General features: G+C 40.7%; 1 protein-coding gene across 1 annotated transcript; it reads right to left on the reverse strand.

Annotated features, from left to right (window-relative positions):
* Positions 1 to 463: 463 nt before the first annotated feature.
* On the reverse strand, positions 464 to 4817 carry erlec1 (endoplasmic reticulum lectin 1). The gene is made up of 14 exons (XM_079559414.1): positions 4489 to 4817; positions 4310 to 4414; positions 4120 to 4200; positions 3906 to 3983; positions 3770 to 3827; positions 3632 to 3678; positions 3328 to 3551; positions 2876 to 3041; positions 2646 to 2807; positions 2520 to 2579; positions 1843 to 1967; positions 1671 to 1748; positions 1525 to 1600; positions 464 to 1064 (listed from the first exon to the last, which is right to left on the reverse strand). Exons 1-14 carry the CDS (start codon positions 4624 to 4626, stop codon positions 993 to 995), a joined length of 1470 nt encoding a protein of 489 aa, XP_079415540.1. The 5' UTR covers positions 4627 to 4817; the 3' UTR covers positions 464 to 992.
* Between the last annotated feature and the right edge of the window lie 10993 nt (positions 4818 to 15810).

Below are 15810 nucleotides of genomic sequence, written 5' to 3' on the forward strand. Positions count from 1 at the left end.
AGAAAAGACAAAACAACAACTGGGCGGCACAGTAGCGCAGTGGTTAGCGCTCATGCTTCAGAGCTAGAAAGTCCCGGGTTCGATTGCCACCTGGATGGGGCCCGTCTGTGTGGAGTTTGCATATTCTCCCAGTGTCTGTGTAGGTTTTCTCCAGGTACTCTGCTTTCCCCTACCACTAAAAAACATGTATAATAGGTAAATCCTCCAGCCAGGTGATTCTGACCATCAGCCTGGCTCCACATCTGGAGGTGGGTCCCTGGGTGTAGCACTGCCGTCGCCCACCGCTCCTTACAGGTTGCCCCAGCGGCATCTAGGGATGGGTCAAATGCAAAGGACAAATTCCCTACAGGGACAATAAAGGGACAAACAAACTCTATATTTGATTTTGAGAACTTTTATTAATAACTTGAAATCAGTTGGCATATTCTGATCAAAATCCCAGTGTGAATTTACATAAAAACAAAGTCTTTCAATGATCCACAGGCATTTTGAACGTCCCACAAAATTCAATAATAAAGCACACATCTCCTGCTACAGCATCTTCTATAAATTAAACCGAACCATACAGCTAATAAAGACAGCACACATTAGCGCTTTTTTAAGTGCAAAAAAAACAAAACACTCATGCAGCGTTTCATCTCAAATAACCCCAGAAAACACTATAAAATATAACATTTTGCTCTTTTCATTTTTAGTAATCCCCCTGATATTTGTGGATTGGTTGGTTTGTGTCATTATTTGCTTACCGTAGATCAACTTCAAGTAAAGCACAGAATGCCAGAACAAGCAGAGGTGATGAACTGTCTTATGGAAAGAGGCGGTGTCCACGTCTATTGACAGGATTACGCTGGTCAGCTGCACTGGCTCTGGGGCTATAACAGTCTTTTGGGCGGATGTTGCAGTGCCTCAGTTTTGGATTTTACAGCGTTAGCAAGTCATGACTTTGACCTCTGCCTCTCTGTCCCCTGTTCTTAGAAACAGTCCTTTAAATTTTAGCTGGATATTGATAAAAGTCCATGTTCATCGGCTGTATCCAGAACTCTACATATAACTGGAGATTCAACCTGGAAATAATAATAAGAAAAATGATAAGTGTTTTGTAATTGGTAATGACAGTAATGGCGCTAAGAGCATGTTCACAAATCCGCAGTTTGTCATCTTGATCCCAGCTCATACTGCTTCTGTGAGTTTACCCAGAGCAGCTCTGTCTACAGTAGTTAGTGCTTTGAGAAACTTGGTAATACAGGCTTGTAAAGCGCAATACAAGTGTATGACATTATTATTATCATTATTATTAGTTGCTAACCACCACTCATGGTGGCCGGTGAATTAACATCCATTACTTATATCAATTATAATTGATAACATTTTATAAATTACAATCAATCACGAAATATAGAGTGGTGAAATGACAATGAATACATCGATATCCATGAGGGGGGGTCTGTGGGGTCTGTTGTTCAATACAATCCTTTAGTTTTCCTCTGTACTCAACATGTTTTATCATTTGTCTTGAACACTTACCCCAAGGACATATTGACACGTCTGAGGCTCCAGCATGTATACGGTAACAGCATGAGGAGACTCCGACTCTTTACATCTGAGAATAAAAAGACAGTGTAATGAATAAACTAATTACCTATGCACAGTTTAAATGTTTTGTCACCCACTTCAGTTTCACAATGACCTGTCTTGGTTTGCCTGTCAGATCACAAACATCACCATGCCCATAAAAATGGGACACAAGCCTGTGGCAAAAAGAAAAACATATCATTTGAATGATTATCATTAAATCATACTTTTGGTTTTAATATCTTACAGTAAGTAGAATAAAATCCGTACTTTACTTTCTGGACACCATCGTCCTTCAGCTGGTAGGATCGAGCTACGTTTTTTGATGCCCAGTCAATATGCTCCTCTGCATTCCAGGTCCCCACAATGACAATGTTCTTCCCCTGTTCTTTGTCCTAAAAATATGCATTTATTAATCAAATATACAAAGTTTGTAGCCTGGGAATACCCATGCTGCTGTGTGCGCTCGAATCATTTCAAAATGCACAGCAGTCTGGGGACCATGGCCGAAATGTTCGCATGGATTTGGAGACCAATCACAGAACGAGTAGGGACAGCAAGACGATGACGCACTATTCGACATACAGAAGCTTGTAGTTTGTTTACGGATACAAATAATAAAAAAACAAAGTTTATTTACAGCTCCAACATGACAGCAGCGACGCCATCTTTTGATCAAGCTTTTGACCGTGTTCTAAATAGTTTAGCTTGAAAGTTTACAGCGGGTATGTCATACGTCATCTGATACGATGATACGATTAGCTGTGGCTTCGTGCAGACGCATGATAAGACATTCGTAGCGCCCAATAAAGGGCTATGGATGATCGTAAACCACACCTCTCCAACGAGAAAATGAATTGGTGGTCCCTGACTAAATATAACTTGTGATTTTTTGCCTGGCGATAGAATGTTTGTATATTTTTTCCCTAATACACAGAAAGCCTTACCTCATGGTACTGATGCACATGCTTGCCATAACAGAATTCATATTTCCACCATCCTACACCCTGTAAAACAAACTAATTATGAGTAACTGTGCTTGTTAGTTTGAATTTATACAGTCAAATCTTTACCCCATGCAAACAGTAAGATCCACTAAGAAACTCCTTGATCAACTGCTCATCGGTCAGGCGAGAGATGTGTGTTGTTCCTACAGTGACCTGGGTCTGCCCTCCAACAGTCATGGGTTTGTGAGTGGAGGTAAAGGCCTCTTCTCTCACTGGAGGCGCCTCCTCCTATTGATATAAAGTTAAAATTAGCAATATTAGCATGGTATGCATTTTAGGAAAGTGCAAACATTTACCTGTATCTCCGACTGTCTGACCTCTCTGGTTTCAGAGGCACTGCTGCTAAAAGGTGGTTTGAGCTGCTCCTCCCGCTCCTTGTCCAACTGTGAAAGCCTCTGAGGTCGCAGCGGAGAGCCGGCTAGCGCTTGGCAGTAGATGGCATTCACTGGAGATGTCTTGAATCTGAGACAGGAGTGAATGCATAATACAGACTGAAATACTATTTTTCATACACTGTATTTGAAAAGCATATTAATAAACATTTTCCAAAGTGCTGCACAATGAATTGTCCAATCAAAAATATATATTCAGATATTCACAATATGTGAAATTTCTGCAGCATATATGTGGTTTTCAGATGAAATAAATACCGGTACATGTTGAAACATGATAAATGACTTTGAATAGATTTACTGGAACAAATTAACGTGTTGTATATTTGTAGCTCATCAACAAATCACAGACTAACCTGTATTTAGGATGGTCACAGAGCAGCGGTGTCAGTACCACCACCTCGTACTCACACGTTGTGACCTCTGCCACGGACAAGATCTCATGTTTGGCCTCGGGATGACACACATAAAGTACTGACGTAGAACGGGCCAGATTCTGTTTCAGTGTGCAAGGAGTCCCGTTTCCCATTTCCACAGAGTAGTAAGGGGTTAGCTGACCCTCTATGTTCTTAGTTGGCACCTGAGTATTGGCAGGATTTAAAATGGTTTTATTATTACAATGTCAAAGGCATAGCTTCATGACCTCAACACTATACTTGCCTCTTTTTCTTGTTCAGATTTTTTACTTTCAGCCTCCTCAGCTGTATCTAAAAAAAAAAAAAGAACAAGACACCTGAGTTATAAAGATCCCTAGTATTAAAGGTAGCAAACGACCACATTACCAAAGTAGAGACTCACCTGTAGGCTGACTTTTCTGTGCCATATTACCCAAAAAGTACTCCTGGACGCTAACCTTCTTCACAAACATACACATTTTTAGGATTTCTTTGTAGTTTCAGTGAGCATAAATAAATAAATAAATAATGAAACTGACTTGACCAGTTTCCTTCTCTTCATGATATTGCCTGACGTACTTGCCATGGCATACTTCATAAGTCCAGTATGACTCTATCTGCAACAGTGTCAGAACAAAAAAACAGGGCAAGACATGTCAGAATGTGATATGTCATCTACAGACCAACTGTACAGGATATTTGGAAAGTACCAACACCCAGCTGAAAACAGAGGTTAAAGGAAGTGAAACTGACCCTGTATGAACAGCTGCTGCGTTTGAATAACGGCTCAAGAAGTTCACCTGGAGTCAGCCCTTTGTAATCCTTCTCATCGTCCTGCGACAGACAAAAGGCATCACATTCACTGCTTGGACATTTTATTTCCACGAGGAATTTTCATGTATTAGTTTTGTATATAATGCAGGTTAACACATGGTCTTACTACCTCATTCCCTGAACTCAATGAAGGCAGGAGACACTTGTACTTCTCCTGCTCTGTTGTTGTCATAATAACGTAGTCGTCCTCATTGTACAGTGCACCTGACGTGGGCTATAAAGGGAGTCCAGACGTTTAAACAACAACCAGCAGAAATGTTACAATGTGATATTAAATGTGTATCTTACCAGTGTGAATTCCGACTCAGGCCATGTAATCTTAAAGGGAATTTCGTCTGTAAATATAGGGTACCCTCCTCTGTTTGCCGAGACGCCACTGCAGACCTCTAAAAGTCCCCCGACAAGCACCAAGACCAGCCCAGCCATAACACCACCTCCCCCGGCCCGACCGGGGCTAAACACCTCACACTGACACCGTGCCGCAAGGAGAATAAAACTACAAAATGGACCCACTGTGGCTCCTCTAACGAGGCTAAAAATCAGACGATACAACACGGATGTCAATAAAAACAGCGCACCGGAAATTGACAGTTAATTTGCCACGTTGTGTTCCGGCTCAGCTCCTGCTGCCTGAAATGTCAAGAGCGACATCTGGTGGCCAACTGCATACCACAGCCATTCGTTTTCAATGAAGGTTCTTGGGCCATCATCTGTACTCTGTAGTTGAAGATGGAAAACTCCAGTACGACTGAACCTACCCACAGACATCTTATCCATTAGTATTGATTAGTGTAGTTTATTCTAATTTACTTCTTCTTCTTTTTTTTCTATTTGTTTTCCTTTTTTGTTTTCTTCTTATGAACAATCGAGAGTTGTTTTGAAAATCATGCACTGAAAGTAGTCTAAAGAAAATTAGAAAAAAAGTTGCCTTTGTTCTTATTTATTAAATCTTATTCATTTATTAGAGAATTCATTGTAAAAAAAAAAGCATGTTTGTTTTTGTGTGCCTACAGCTGTTGTAGCCTATTACAAATGATATTATATTAAAAAGCAAAGAAGAGTGGTTATGCACTATATATATATGCATGCTAGTAAATATGCTAGCATGCATACATGCACAACAGTAATGTATTAATTTTGACAACATATTTTAATTTAGTTTTAGTCTTAGTCTTTTGACAAAAATATAATTTAAGGTTAGTTTTAGTCGAATAAAATAGCATGTAAATTTTGTCGACTTAAGATGAATTTAGTCAACTTTGCATTTATAATATTTTATTATTATAATAATTGAATCAAGGTCCTCTGGTTTATGGAGCTTCTCTCCCACATGAACAACGTCCATAGCTGTTCCTCGGCAGTGGATTTGAATGACTCTTTCGAACCGTCTTTGGAAGTTTGGATGATTTTAGTCTCTTCTTTTCATTTGTAGTCATATTCTAGTCGACGGACATATCTGGACATTTTAGTCATAGATTTAGTCTCATGACCAGCTTTTAATCTATTTTTAGTTCAATTTTAGTCAGCAAAAATATTACTTTAACTAAAATTATAACGAAATATTTTAGTCGACGAAATTAACACTGTTAAGTGGAGCAATGTGGGTATCACTCCTTCCCAGCCATGGTAGCACTGCTAAGGATCGACATTCTACATTTAGTGACCAGATGGTGTCACTGTTGGCGTGAGAATAATCCACACATTTTGAACATAGACATATTATCTTGAATAACCAGCATTTGAGTGTCAGTCAAGAGGAAAGCGGAAATATTACAATGGAGATTCTGAGACAAATAGATTGGGAGAGAGCGAGGTAGGAGGAGGGAGAGTATAGGAGGTTTCAAGGAAAAATGTCACGTGACCATGCTTCCTTTACAGTCAACGTCTTGAGCCTATTTTTGATTAGACTATGCGTAGCTACTAATTTTGATGTGGTTTTGAAAGAGTAGCAAACCATAATATGAAACATAATGCAATTTTCTAATCAATGAACTGATAAATAAGTCTAATAGTCGATTTCAGTGGTTCGCATTCATCGATATAGCACAGTGGTTCGTGGGCTTCTTCAGGTGGTACTCTGGTTTATCTGAAAATTTAAGATTTTATCATGTAAAATCCCTTTCTCTTTCTAATGCTGGAACATTTTACCAAGCCTTCCACATGGAATATCCTAAAACATTCTTGCTGTGAGATGAGTAATAACCACTCTGCCATCCTGCTACTATGGCACTTTTAGTAAAATTGCCACATTCAAATTATGTTATTAAATCAATCAATCAATCAATCAATCAATCAATCAATCAATCAATCAATCAATCAATCAATCAATCAATCAATCAATCAATCAATCAATCAATCAATCAATCAATCAATAAACCCAGCGACATACCACACAAGCACACCCGACACAATGTATTACGCTGAGCACAGATAAACCATTATTATGTCATGGACCAGCACAGCATTGTGCTCCCCTTTGCCTGTTGAAAAAGAAAAACAATTTTTCAATCTCAATGATCTTTATCCTGGTTAAATAATCTAACACATTTCCGGACAGTTACAACTTTAAACCACTAGAGTCAGTAAGCAAAGCAACTTTCCAGAAATGTTGTGGGTCTTGTTGTGGGCCCAGAGTATAACTTACCAGGTGGTACGTGTTTTGAAATGAGCTTTTCATTTATTTTGCTGGTGCCATGTCTGGGGTGAACCTCATTTGCATAGATGCCTTTCGAACATTCACACCTTATGCATAATTGATACAACTGTCATCTCGAGAACCATAATAACATCAGTCCAAAGGGAGCATGGAGAAATGAAACCTGGCATTTGAAGGTCTGCAGTGAGATTAAGATGTATCCTGAGCTGTCGCCCTGAAACCACACAAGGAATATATCAGCCTTCACACCAGCACACGGCCTGTGATTGGACTTTTAATTACGTCCGGAACTCATTTGCTTAATTCTGTTTCAATAGTACAAAGGTTTATGCTCAAATCATGCTTATAAATACAAGTCAAAAATGTGCAAGGTTCTGGTGTAAAGTTCCTGGTGTTGGTGAGATTAGTGGACTGAGCATTTGTCCACTGTCTAAAGGCTAACTATTTCAAACACATGTTGAAAAGCTGTGCAAGATATTTCACTCATATCTCCAGTTTCAAAAGCCAACAGCAGAAAGGGCTTTAATAACTGCCAATTCACTGAAACTCATTTGCTGTGCCAACCTTGAAAAAAAAAAATCTGGATATAGAGATTAGGGTTGAATTAATTGAATGCTAGTAATGGCACAATCTGCCAGCATACAGGGCAGGCCACTGTGAGAGTCACTAAACCAGTTCAGAGACAAATTCAAATATGAAGTACGGACTTCTTAGAGAAAAAGGACTGTTTTCACACAGATTTTCAGAGACATCTACTTTTGAACTAGAGGCTCACAGGTTCAAGTTGTGAGAAATGACTACTTCCAACAGACTGGCGTATTTGCCATCTTTAGCCAATGGATTGTAGCCTATTGCACAAACTGTGCCTTGCTGTGCTCGTGTGTTACTAGTGCACCTGTTGTTTTGGCCTGACTGTTATAGGCTAAATGAATCTTGTAAAAGCCTACAGCTTGTATAAATTCAGCAAAGTAGAAAAACAAGCAGTGTGTGAGACATGAAAGCAGTGGGTTTGGCCGTGTCAGCGGATCAGGGTGCGTCTCTCTCTCCACATGCCTGCAGAGAAGGTAATGAGAGAGTATTTTTGTTTGGAAGGATCTGGAAAGGCTTCAAATGGTCGTGGCGGTGGTTCAAGGGATTTCATTTCACCCGTGACTTGGCTTTTGAATGACGCTATCAGAATATGTCGAGACACACAAGCCCCAAATGCATCTAAATGAGAAAGAAACTGTAATTTAATTCACAGCAGATTGAGTTGTGCATCAATCATCATTTGAGGTTATGGGATTTTCTTTTTTCCCTGAGGATTTCTCCTGTTACTGCCTTATCATAGCTGTCAGTCAGCCATTTGGACATGGGCTTGAAGAGGACCAAGGTGAAGCAAAATTAGTGGGAAATATGCTTAGTTGTTATTTCAATATGGAAAAGCTGTTGTCTGTTACTTGAAAAGAAAAGAAAAGAAAAAGGGTACTAGAATATTACTTGTACTATTATTAGAATAGTCTTAATAATATTATTTTTCACTCTGTACTAGTACTCTAGTAATAGTACTTTTTTCCACTATAGTGCTTTTCACTTAATTGCATTGACGTTCAGCTCAATACATGTAGAAACAACCACTTCCAACAAAAATATTCAATTTATATTACAATACAATGATGAACACACAAGAGACCATGCTCTTATTAATGGTTTGGTCTGATCAGAGCATGGTTTCTTTGTATGCTGAGCAATACATAAACCAAACCAACCCATTTACAACACAGTATTACCATAGCCTTTATGTTGCACCTTCGGAGTACAGTATCCACTCCACTGCATCATTCATTTGTATTCCACCGGCTGGCAATGTTATTGATGCAAAACAACCAAAACTATCCATCATTATTTGTAAGCAGTCACCAGATCTTATTGGCACCAGTTTGAACAGCAGATTGTTTTTCTCTGGTGAGAAATGTGAGGGGTGATGACTTCTTCTGAGGATATGGAGATGTTACAGTAAATCACCTATTGTAATGTTGATCAATGAAAACTAAACTATATGTTGTACAGCTAAATCATGTATAATGTCATTTGTTGTCAAATACTTGTCGATTAGTCAGGTGTCATTTACATGCATAGGACTGGACACAAAAAGCGGAACTGGCACACAGAATGGGAGGTGGCGTGCATCTGGTTACGTTAGACACAGAATCTGAGATTGAGATTGATTCGACTGCATCTGAATCTAAAGTAATGTCAAACAAAAAGAAAAGAAAGAAGAAGAATGAATCAAGTCAATCAAGTCAGTCAAAAAATGAGGAATCTTTTTGCAACTGTGAAGCACTTTGAATTGCCTTGTGTATGAATTGTGCTCTACAAATAAACTTGCCTTGCCTTGCCATGTCATGTTCCAATCGCTCAACTGAAGAGGCCATCTCCACTGCGCTTCATACAGCCCTCACTCACCTTGAAACAAAGGACTCCTCCATTGGAATGCTGTTTTTAGACTCTAGCTCAGCATTCAACACTTTAATCCCATAGCAGCTAAAACATAAACTTCTCCACCTGGGGATCAACACGGTTGTTTGTTTGTTTGTTTTGTTTGTATACTTTATTGTCCCCGTAGGGAAATTTGTCCTCTGCATTTAACCCATCCTTCGATGCCGCTGGGGCAACCCGTAAGGAGCAGTGGTCGACGGCAGTGCCGCGCCCGGGGACCCATATCCATGATGTGGAGCCAGGCTGATGGTCAGAATCACCTGGCTGGAGGATTCACCTATTGCACATGTTTTTAGTGGTAGGGGAAACCGGAGTACCCGGAGGAAACCTACGCAGACACGGGGAGAACATGCAAACTCCACACAGAAAGGCCCCGTCCTGGTGGGAATCGAACCCGGGGACCTTCTAGCTGTGAAGCGGAGGCGCTAACCGCTGTGCTACCGTGCCGCCCTCTGTCGGCAGCAAGTCCTCCAGAACCATCAAACTGAACACGGGGCTCCCCAAGGCTGTGTGCTGAGCCCCCTCCTGTTCACTCTGCTGATCCATGACTGCACTCCAAAGTACAACTCAAACCTCTTCATCAAGTGACACAACAGTGGTGGGTCTCTTCAGCAACAGAGACGAGTCAAATAAAGTCAAAGCAGTCTGACCATGTGGTGCACACAGAAATATCTCTCTCTAAATGTGGAGAAGACAAAAGAGATTGTTCTAGACTTTTGAAGAGTGCGGGTCAGTCATGTTCTTCTAACAATCAATGGTGCAGCTGTGGAGAAGGTCACCAGCACTAAGTTCATGGGTGTTCATATCACAGATATCCTCTCCTGGACCATGCACTGCATCACTGGTCAAGAAAAGTAATCAGTGTCTCTTCTTACCCACAAAGCCTCCAGAATCACCAGGGACCCTACGCAGTCCGCACCCATCACACAGTTTCAGGGAGGAGACTGTGAAATCCACGGGCCGGGAGATTTTACTTTAGATAGCTTACAAATTAGCGGATAAAAGTGTCCTCTGAGCTAAATGCTAACTCAAATTCAGTTAAGTTTCTGCTTTTTGTGGGGTTGAATATACATCCAATGGCCACTAAACATCATCTTATATATGTTAATAATAAAGAAACCACAGAAATGATGTAAATGCCATGAAAAGTGCAAAACATACCTCCCCGTATACGTTAGTATTGCTCTGTTGCCTCCCTATTCATTTGTATGGGGATCGAACGGTCATTCATATCGGGTGCGGCATTCGACAGCTAACAAAAATGTGCGCTATTGTAGTAACAGGCTCAGATAGCCAAGGGCATTTCTGTGATTTCTATGTAATGCTCTTTTTTCTGCATTTTTAAAAGAATATATATATTTTTTTAAAGTAATAGAAGTAGTAGAAGTGTAGAAGAAACCAAGCTGATGATGGATAATCACTTACAATGTGTAAAAAGCTCAAAACAGGATGTATGCACTTCACCAGGGCTGTGTTTGTAAAAGTAGGCTACATGTTTTAGCCTCAAATGCTAGCGTTAATTTGATGCATTTAATGCTAAGAAATTACTGAAACACAGATTTATTCAAGTTTCCCCTGTTTCTTTTTCTTTTTTCATATTTGCCAACAGGAAGCCAGTCGCGAGTAACAAATAGGCCTTTGCTATTCAGCAAAGTGTACACACGAGACTCATGTAAATGCAAAATGTTACAAAGATAAAATGTTTCGCACAAAATATTTTTTTTTCTTATTAAATCAGTCAAAAATGATTTGTACTGTATTATTATTACAAGAGGTCTATTACATGCAGCACTGGATTACTTTGCTATAGTTTGTAAATAATAGTGGAGAGTAGTATGAAACTGAGTGTATTTATTGCAAACCCACACAGTACACACAAGGCTGCAATGTGATGAGGTTGTTCAAGGTCTGCCTGGTCTCTTCTCTGCTGGATATTTCTACAAGCCAAACAAACTCCAACTAAAGCGCCACACTTTATTACACTTCTACAAACTTGTTCTCTCCCCGGGCTTTATTCTACTTCTGCATCTGTGAACTGCTTAGTAAACAGCATATATTGGGGCATTTATGAAAGATGAGGTAGGATTATATTGGCAGCTTGGTTTCATGCTGCCTCTTTTCCAAATGGCACAAAGAATTTGACCTTTTCCTGATCTCAGCACTGTCAAAAGATGACCTTTGTGCACCGCATCGCAAAGTCAATGTAGGAGTTACGCCATTTAGACAAGCAACAACTCTCGCCTTTGCGGGGATGGCTTGTCAATAGCAACGCGGAGTAAAGTTTGACATTTAGTGCATATCAAATATAGAGGCTTAGACGGTAATAAAAATGTTAGTGTTGAGAAAATGTAATGAGGTACAGTAGTTCTCAAACTTTACACAAAAAAATGCCACATCGCATAATATTTTAGCTTTCTAGTACCGTCTAGATCAGCCCAAATCAGGACTCAATGTGACGTAATACAATTGAGAATACTGATTTTTCCAAAAAACATAAAATAGGGATGAAAAATGCTGTGTGATAAAACTACTTAAAGTACAATTATCAAATAGTTCAAGTACATGCTCTTCTTGAGTGAATGTAACAGAGTAATACACACTTCTGTCAATTCTCATGTCAACTCTATCACTAATTGTTAAAGAGTGCTCTAGAAACAGAGCTCCAGTGGATACAATAAACTCACTTTACACCCACATGAAATTCGTCAATGCGTTCAGTTGTTTCACCTCTTTTTGGGGATGTTGAGAAACTTAGTGAATCAATATTAACTTGCTATACTTTTCTAGGTACGTGGGTGTGAGGCTATACAAATATGTTCAAAAATCATGTAGTGTAAGGTTAAAATTCTTTCCTGGGAATAAATGGAAAACGTAGCACACTGCTATAATAACACAATTACAAAATTGTGTGTATAAGAGCCCGAAGATCGCTGGTCACTGCATGTCAAGAGTGGTCCAAATATGCAGAGGATCAGTGGTTAGAGTAATGTTTGCCCTCAAATCAAAAAGTCGGGTTCAATCCCAGTTGATTTTCTCTTATGTCAAACCCATCTTGCCTGTGAGTTGCCTGTGTGTGTGAGCGATTAGTGGTCTGTGGAGAGAAGCCGTTAGCGTAGATTTGTTGCCACGATTCTGCTACTCAGGGCGCGGTTTCTTGAAAGACGTTGCCCAATGTCAGGTGTCATTGTTATTAATAATAAATCCCCGATAGGTGTTTAAAACCGCAGAAGTAAGGAAGTTAAGAATTGTCCACTCTCCTGTGTTAGGTCAAGGTGAGCGTACAGGCCAATCTCTCTCCCTTCCTCTCCCTCCCTTTGTCTCGCTCTCCCCCCTCCGCAGATGTCACCTGGTCATTATCCCGAGGCCGCCATCTGCCAGGCCCCGGACACCCTCGCTCTGCTGGGCCCACTGTGACTGCCACTAAATGCAAAAGTCCACGCTTCCACAATGTTGTAGCTCCATACTCTGCTGCCCTGCTCCTGCGCCTGCATGCCTCCAGCGTCTAAAAGGCCAGCCTGGTCATGCCCGGGGGGGAGGGGGGACTTTTTCACTCTAAACTGTCATGAATTGATGACGGCCTACCTCTACTTGCTGCACTTTCAGTTTTTGTCACCCCTGTGTGCTGTGGGACACTACTGCCAAAGTAAACTCTCTGCCTGAAGATGCTTGGCCGTTATTATATTCTTTCTCGAAAAATACTCATCGAGATAATCGTCCTAAAGCTGATGAAAGCAGTCATTACACCTGAAAGTTAATTGTTAGGCTCCTCGTCATAATGGCTGCATGCAGGCAAGTAATTAGCAGAGAAAATTAGATTCTTATGGACATACTTGATCATGTGTCTTTCAAGGTGTGGGCTGTACTGTAGTGTAGCTGTGGGCTCTTATTGTTATAAAGTCATTTACTTGTGACTTGATACACAAATCAGAATGTAAGATTATAAATAAAAAGGGTTTAGGACAAAATAATATAAACTATATGTTTGTGTCACCAATGGTGTAGCAATAAGCAAGTAAAGATGAAAGAGTTTAACTTTGATTTAAGTTTTATGCAGTGTGCAGGAATGTAGTATTTGTCCTAAAACAACACCATGCCTGCAGTTGACCACGCACACAAGTCATGGTTCATGTGTTGATCACATTGAACAAACCAGTGATTTGGCATTAATGAAGCAGTGTTTTGAGAGGTGTTTTGTTAAGCTAAATGTATTTTGCTAACTAATGGCTGATTTGAATAGAGGTGTATACTGTAATTTATAAAGTAACGTTTGTTATTGTAGCAGTCTTTTCCCCCATTTGACAGAGCTGTCTCTCCCTGTAACTTTATCGGGTCTAAAGCTCCTGAATCTGGGAGCAGTTGAGGATATGGTCTGAGCTGTCTCATCAGGTGAAGCCTATAAACACACTCATCTTCCTCCAGCAGTGATGTCCAGGAGCCAGTCAGTTTTTCATCATCTTCACACCTCCGTAATTTACGCTGAAAAAAATAGCATTTGGGTATGGCCTTACAGACAGGCACCTTTGATCTGAGCGGGGAGATTCTGAGAGTCCATTCTTGACCCACTTTGAACTATATGGCCTGCGGTAGTGTCCATTATACTCCTCCTCTCCTCCTGCCTCCATCACACTGTTGTTTCAAGGGATGGTCAGAAAACATTTTCGTTGTTTTTCAGGCCTGATTCAGAAGAAGCTGCAGGATTGCAGGAGGCCACCGTCCACCTTGTATCCCTGGCAACAGTAGCGGGCCAGCTGGTTCTGTCAGCACCCTGACAGACGACCGACTGAGAGGATACTTTTAGCTCATGATTCACCGTCATTATATAAACTTACAGTTTGCACAATGGCCCGGGACAAATCAGCGACACAAGTCATCTGTTTTAAAGCGGCTCATATAGAGCCCAGTTCTGTAGGATTTAAATGAGAGATGTTTAATTTCTGGCACAGAAGTGCCTGCTCCTGTGGGGCTGGTTTCAGCCTCACAGTATGTTTTTGTTTGACCATGTTGCAGAAGCCTCCCACACACAGACCTGTGGCAGCGGGCCATTATTTAGAGACACTGCAGGCATCAGCAAAGACTTATGGGTAAGATGAGCAGAACAATAACATAAATACACAGCACAAAATGTAAAAGGGATTTCTATTTTTAAAATAGTACATCCCAACTTGACCAACACACATGGAACACTTTCATTCATTAAACTATGAAATACATAAAAGGCCAAAGGTAATAATCTTATGGTCCCTTTTTCTGAGCCCAACACGACCATGAAAATGATCACTACAGTATAGACGTCTGCTTGCTGGTGCCTGCTAAATGATATAGAGCTGTTTGATTTTCTGCCTCTTCACAAGAACACAAATCAGTGTGAACTTGTAAATCCATCCCACGCACATTGTGTAAAAAAACCCCATGCACAATTTTACATTATAAAAAAAAAAATTGGTGCGGAAAATTACAGAAATGATAGAAACATGAATGGTTTTCTGATTGATATTCCACTCTCTTTGGACTGGGCTGGGAACATCTGGATGAGTTTTTTGTGTGTGGCTGAATGGGACACAGCTGTGTCCTGCGTGATTCTGCTCCACTGTGACACTCTTCACATTTCTGCCGATCTGCCATGTGGCACTGTGCCTTCACCACTCACCGCCAGCCAACAAGTCTTTTTAACACCCGCCCAAAGACATGCAAATGCTCTCGTATTGCCGTGGTGGTGCAACACCAATTTGTTCTTTTTACTGATGAAAAGGTAATTCAAGCACAATGTGGCTTGATTTTGAGTCCTACCTGAAAGAGAGAACTACTTCAGCATACACTTATTTGAATTCATTCCTAACATTTACAAGTCCTAAGCAATATCTTTAAAGTGCTGTGATGAGTTTGCTTGAACTTTTTTGTCCCAGGGAAGATCTTCTAAATAGTGTTGCTCAGATATAATTTAATAATTCTCACTGAGACCCAGAGATTGTGGCATGAGACTATGGCAGGAGGGGGAGTGGAGGTCAGTGAGGAGGGGCTAGGTTGCACAGGGCTTTATAGGTGATGAGCAGAACCTTGAACCGAAGGTGCTGTTGGGGACCAGTGGAGCTGGAGCAGTTTTTAGATGGCAGTGGAAGGGAGTGTGTAGAGGAGCCTTTTGCGGTTATTGAGTCCACTGAAAGTTTCTGCGGCAGAGGGGGAAAGGGCCCAGTCCTATACCAATGCTTGGGCTCAGGGTAGCTGCCAATACTGATACCAGTCCGATACGAGGTGAGAAGAAAAACAACAATGAAGACACTGAGCCTTTTCTTTCACTGCAGTTGTCAGTGTTTAGAACTTTAACATCCTCCACAGCCAGTATTTGAGCTGCATTAGCCACAATGCGACCAACAGCTGCCTGGGGCCCCTCAACCTGCCGGGTCCCTGGGCGTAGCCCGTGTAAGCCCCTTAATTAATCCGGTTAATTAGAAATAACATCTAAATTACTGACAAAATTC

Source organism: Gobius niger (genome assembly GCF_951799975.1).
Source record: "Gobius niger genome assembly, chromosome: 7".
Taxonomy (NCBI): Eukaryota; Metazoa; Chordata; class Actinopteri; order Gobiiformes; family Gobiidae; genus Gobius; species Gobius niger.